Source organism: Ziziphus jujuba, chromosome 6, assembly GCF_031755915.1.
Source record: "Ziziphus jujuba cultivar Dongzao chromosome 6, ASM3175591v1".
Classification (NCBI taxonomy): domain Eukaryota; kingdom Viridiplantae; phylum Streptophyta; class Magnoliopsida; order Rosales; family Rhamnaceae; genus Ziziphus; species Ziziphus jujuba.
The window spans coordinates 14,693,394-14,697,235 of NC_083384.1; the positions used below are offsets into that span (position 1 = coordinate 14,693,394).

The 3,842-nt window shown below is 33.9% G+C and overlaps 1 protein-coding gene across 1 annotated transcript; it reads right to left on the minus strand.

Annotated features, from left to right (window-relative positions):
* Positions 1-404: 404 nt before the first annotated feature.
* Positions 405-2,947, minus strand: LOC125419108 (uncharacterized). The gene is made up of 2 exons (XM_048464304.2): positions 974-2,947; positions 405-821 (listed from the first exon to the last, which is right to left on the minus strand). The coding sequence occupies exons 1-2, from the start codon at positions 1,476-1,478 to the stop codon at positions 808-810; spliced, it is 519 nt and encodes a 172-aa protein (XP_048320261.2). The 5' UTR covers positions 1,479-2,947; the 3' UTR covers positions 405-807.
* Between the last annotated feature and the right edge of the window lie 895 nt (positions 2,948-3,842).

Sequence of the window (3,842 nt, forward strand, 5' to 3'; positions counted from 1 at the left end):
CACAATCCCAATTCAACAAGATGTCTATGCTTCCTTTCGACTTTTCTATTTTGTGTGTGAATATAAGGACAAGGATGCCTAAAGACAATACCAAACTTTGAGAGATAAGGAAAAAAAGGATCTGAATTCACCTCCCCAATCAGCTTGAAGAACTTTGATTTTTTTATCAAACTCCTTTCAACCATGACATGAAAACTTGAAAAAATTGCCGGAGCTTCTGACTTGGTTCTTAAAGGATATATCCAAACATATCTTGAGTAATCATCTAAGAACTGTATGTAATACTTGTATCCTTCCTTGGAACTAACTGAAGCAGGCCCCCATAAATCTGTATAAATGATTTCCAAAGGTACTGATACTCTAGAAGTAGAGACAAGAAAATTAATCAAATGATTTTTACCAAGTTGGCAGGCATCACAAAAGAACTCATCTTTATTAAGAAATTTCTTATTACAACTTTTGAGGACTTCCAATGTAACTTTACTATTTGGATGTCCAAGTCTATTATAAAACAATGCAAACTCTAAAACATTGATTCTAAGACAACTGTCACTTGTTACATTTGGTAAACTCTGAGAGGAAGTAGTACATGTTAAAGGAAAGCAAAACGATTCATCAACAACACCAGAAACACCAGCAGCAGATTTAGTAGCACAATTTGAGAAATAGTGACCCTTGTCACGATCTGAACCAAAGTCAGCAGTATAAGAACTGGTAAACATCTTATTTGCATGTAGTCTTTGTCTTCTAAGAACAAGAGCTTGCAATTTGTACAATCCATCTTCCAATACTCTTTTAAGTTGAGTTCTACCTAACTTGTCCTTGATAAAACAATAGCTATCAGTAAACTCAGCAACTAATCCATTGTCTCTAGTTAATTGAGAAATACTTAACAAGTTTTTTGCTATGCAAGGAACAACCAAAAAAGTGTTAAGTCTTACCACCATAAAGATGGAAGGTATGAATGAGTTACCAATATGAGTAATATCCACATTCTGGCCATTGCCAACAGTAAGTTTGTTGTTCCCTTGAAACTCAATATGTTCAAGCACGCTATCACCATCTGCAGCTACATGATTAGTAGATCCACTATTTAAGAACCAGGAAGAGTTTGGGTCCACTGTTGCAGACACAACATTAACACTAGAATGTGGAGAAAGAGACAGATTACTCATATTAGCTGACATTTGAGGCACTGAAGAATGACCAATAACATTTGATCCAATGGAAGCTGACATTGGAGGCATGAAAGGATAATCAACAGAATTCATGCCAATTGAAGCAGAAAGAGGTGCACCGAAGTGAGGTACACCATTATGAACATAAAAACCAGTAAACTGCTGTGGCACTTGACCAGAGATGTTGTTAGAACTACCAAGTGGCTTTGAGACACCATAAGAAAAAGGATTAGACAAACCAGACATTGAACCATATGACTGTAAATTTGGAGCAACAATCCCAATAGTTGATTCAGGCATAACTGGTGATCTTATATTGTAATTATGTAAAAAGTTATCAGAAAAACCAGATTGTAGAGTGTGTGGTAGAGTGTGTGGAACTCCAGCAAAGAAAGTCCTAGGATTAGCACCTCCAACAGTAAAGCTTGGCTATGGAACACTGTGCTGAAATGGTTGAGCATACCTATAATAACAAACATCACCAGTATGTCCAACCATTTTACAGACTTGACAAATTGGTCAATTAGTACCCCTTCCACGACCAAAGAAACCTCGACCTCGAGTATTGTAATTCTCATTTCGATAATTGTAGTTGCCAACAAATCCTCTGTCACACCAAGCTCGTGGAGAGAAACCATGACCAACATTGATATTGGGACCAGAAAACTGAAAATTATGTCCAGAGGTCTCAACATGCCCATGAGTTGGTGGTTGAACCAAGTTTATAGAATTCAAACCAGTATGAGAAACTGAACTTATCATATTTGCTGAATGAGAATGACCAAGATTCATAGAAAGAGTATAATTATAGTCTTCCAACTTGCTTTCATATGCAAGTAATCGAGATCAAACCTCTGTCAAGCTGATTGAGTCTAGTCGAGAATTAAGATTTTCAGAGACAGGATCAAACTCAAGTCCTAAACCACCAAGAATATAATATGCAAAATCTATCTCATGCACAAATTCACCAGCAGCCTCAAGATCATCAGCAATTATCTTCATTTTGAGCCAATATTCATTAATGCTTAAACCTCCTTTTTTAGTGGATTGTAACTATGTTTGAAGACGTAAAATCTGAGATCTTGAGTGAGATGCATACCTAGATTCAAGAGTCTGCCGAACATCAAATGTTGTTTGTAACCCAACCAGATGACGTAGAACTTCGCGTGAAATTGTAGCTCGAATCCATCCTAATAGCAATTGATCCAGTTTCACCCAATATCCAAGTTCTTCGTCAATATCAGCAACACCGCCAGATCTATCGTATGCAAGAACTAAAACTTTTCCTGACGCTGTTCTTCGGATAAGAATGAATTTTTCCAGATCGTGCCCTTTGAGAGTAGGAAGAATTTGTGACCTCCATAGAACAAAATTATCTTCCTCAAGCTTCATAAAATTGCTTGAGAAAGGTGTAACAACAACCAACACATATTTCTGAGTAGCCACGAAGGCTGGCTCTGATACCATGAGAAGGAAGAAAAACAGCAAGAAAAAGAAAGAAAGTGCAAGAGAAAATTCAAGAAAGAAAAATCAGAAAAAGCAGAAAACTTCCAGAGTAAACTTCTAGAGAGTTCTTTTTCGAGTTACTGTAAAACTAATTAAAAACAAGAAACTAATACATCAAGTATTTATATTAGTACTCTAAAACAGAAACTAACAAACTTATAACTAAAATACAAGCACGTGGTGGGTCACATGACATTTAACTAACTGGTGTGATAATCTGGCACCAAGGCTGTGCTAAAGCTATGCTGAGCTGGCACCATTCCACAATAATACCGAACTGAATGGTGTTCAAAACTCGCCTGCATTTCAGATGTTTTCCATGTGGATGATGCAACTGTTTCTTTGATTCATTTCCTTGGCATCCCCCATTGCCATGGAGACATGACAGAGAACCAAAAGAATAGAAACAACTAAAAGAAAATGAAACTCGATCATGTTTCTTAGTTTGACATTTTCACAGTTGAAAATTTGAGGAAAAATTAATAATAATAATAGGGATATTATGGAAATATAAATTTTGAGGGATTGTATAAAGTTATTTTTTTATTCCAATTAGAATTTTTTTATATCATTAGTGATGTGAAATTTGAAATGCAACTTTTGGATCGAAGATGAAACACTACTTATGTGAGAGAAAAAAAAAAAAAACCTAAATACCAGTCACTTGACTAAAGTGATGGAGAAATAGCGTGCTTAGCATAAAATATATCCAATTTCAAATACCATCAAACATGCTTAATAACTTTTATACATGCTCCAATCCCAGATACTATTGCCACCACTCCAAACAGCGAATTCTCTATATGTACTTCCTGAGTTCTACTTAATCATAAAAACATTGGTATTAATAAAATATTAGAGAGATATGATTTTATAGATATATCAATAAAAATATCAATGTTGACCAAAATATTAGAAAATTTATATAAACTATAAATATTTAATTTAAAATATTAATTTTTGCATCTAAAATATTTAATATAATAAAATAAAACAAGAAAATATAATAATTAGTATGCAAATAGTAATAAAATTAGTCCACAAATATAAAAAATTATTGCATATAAAGTAAATACAGTCCTTGTTGATATTGAAATATAGTAAATTTGATAAATAATACTAAAAATATATTAAATTCTTAAATATAATTCATAATAT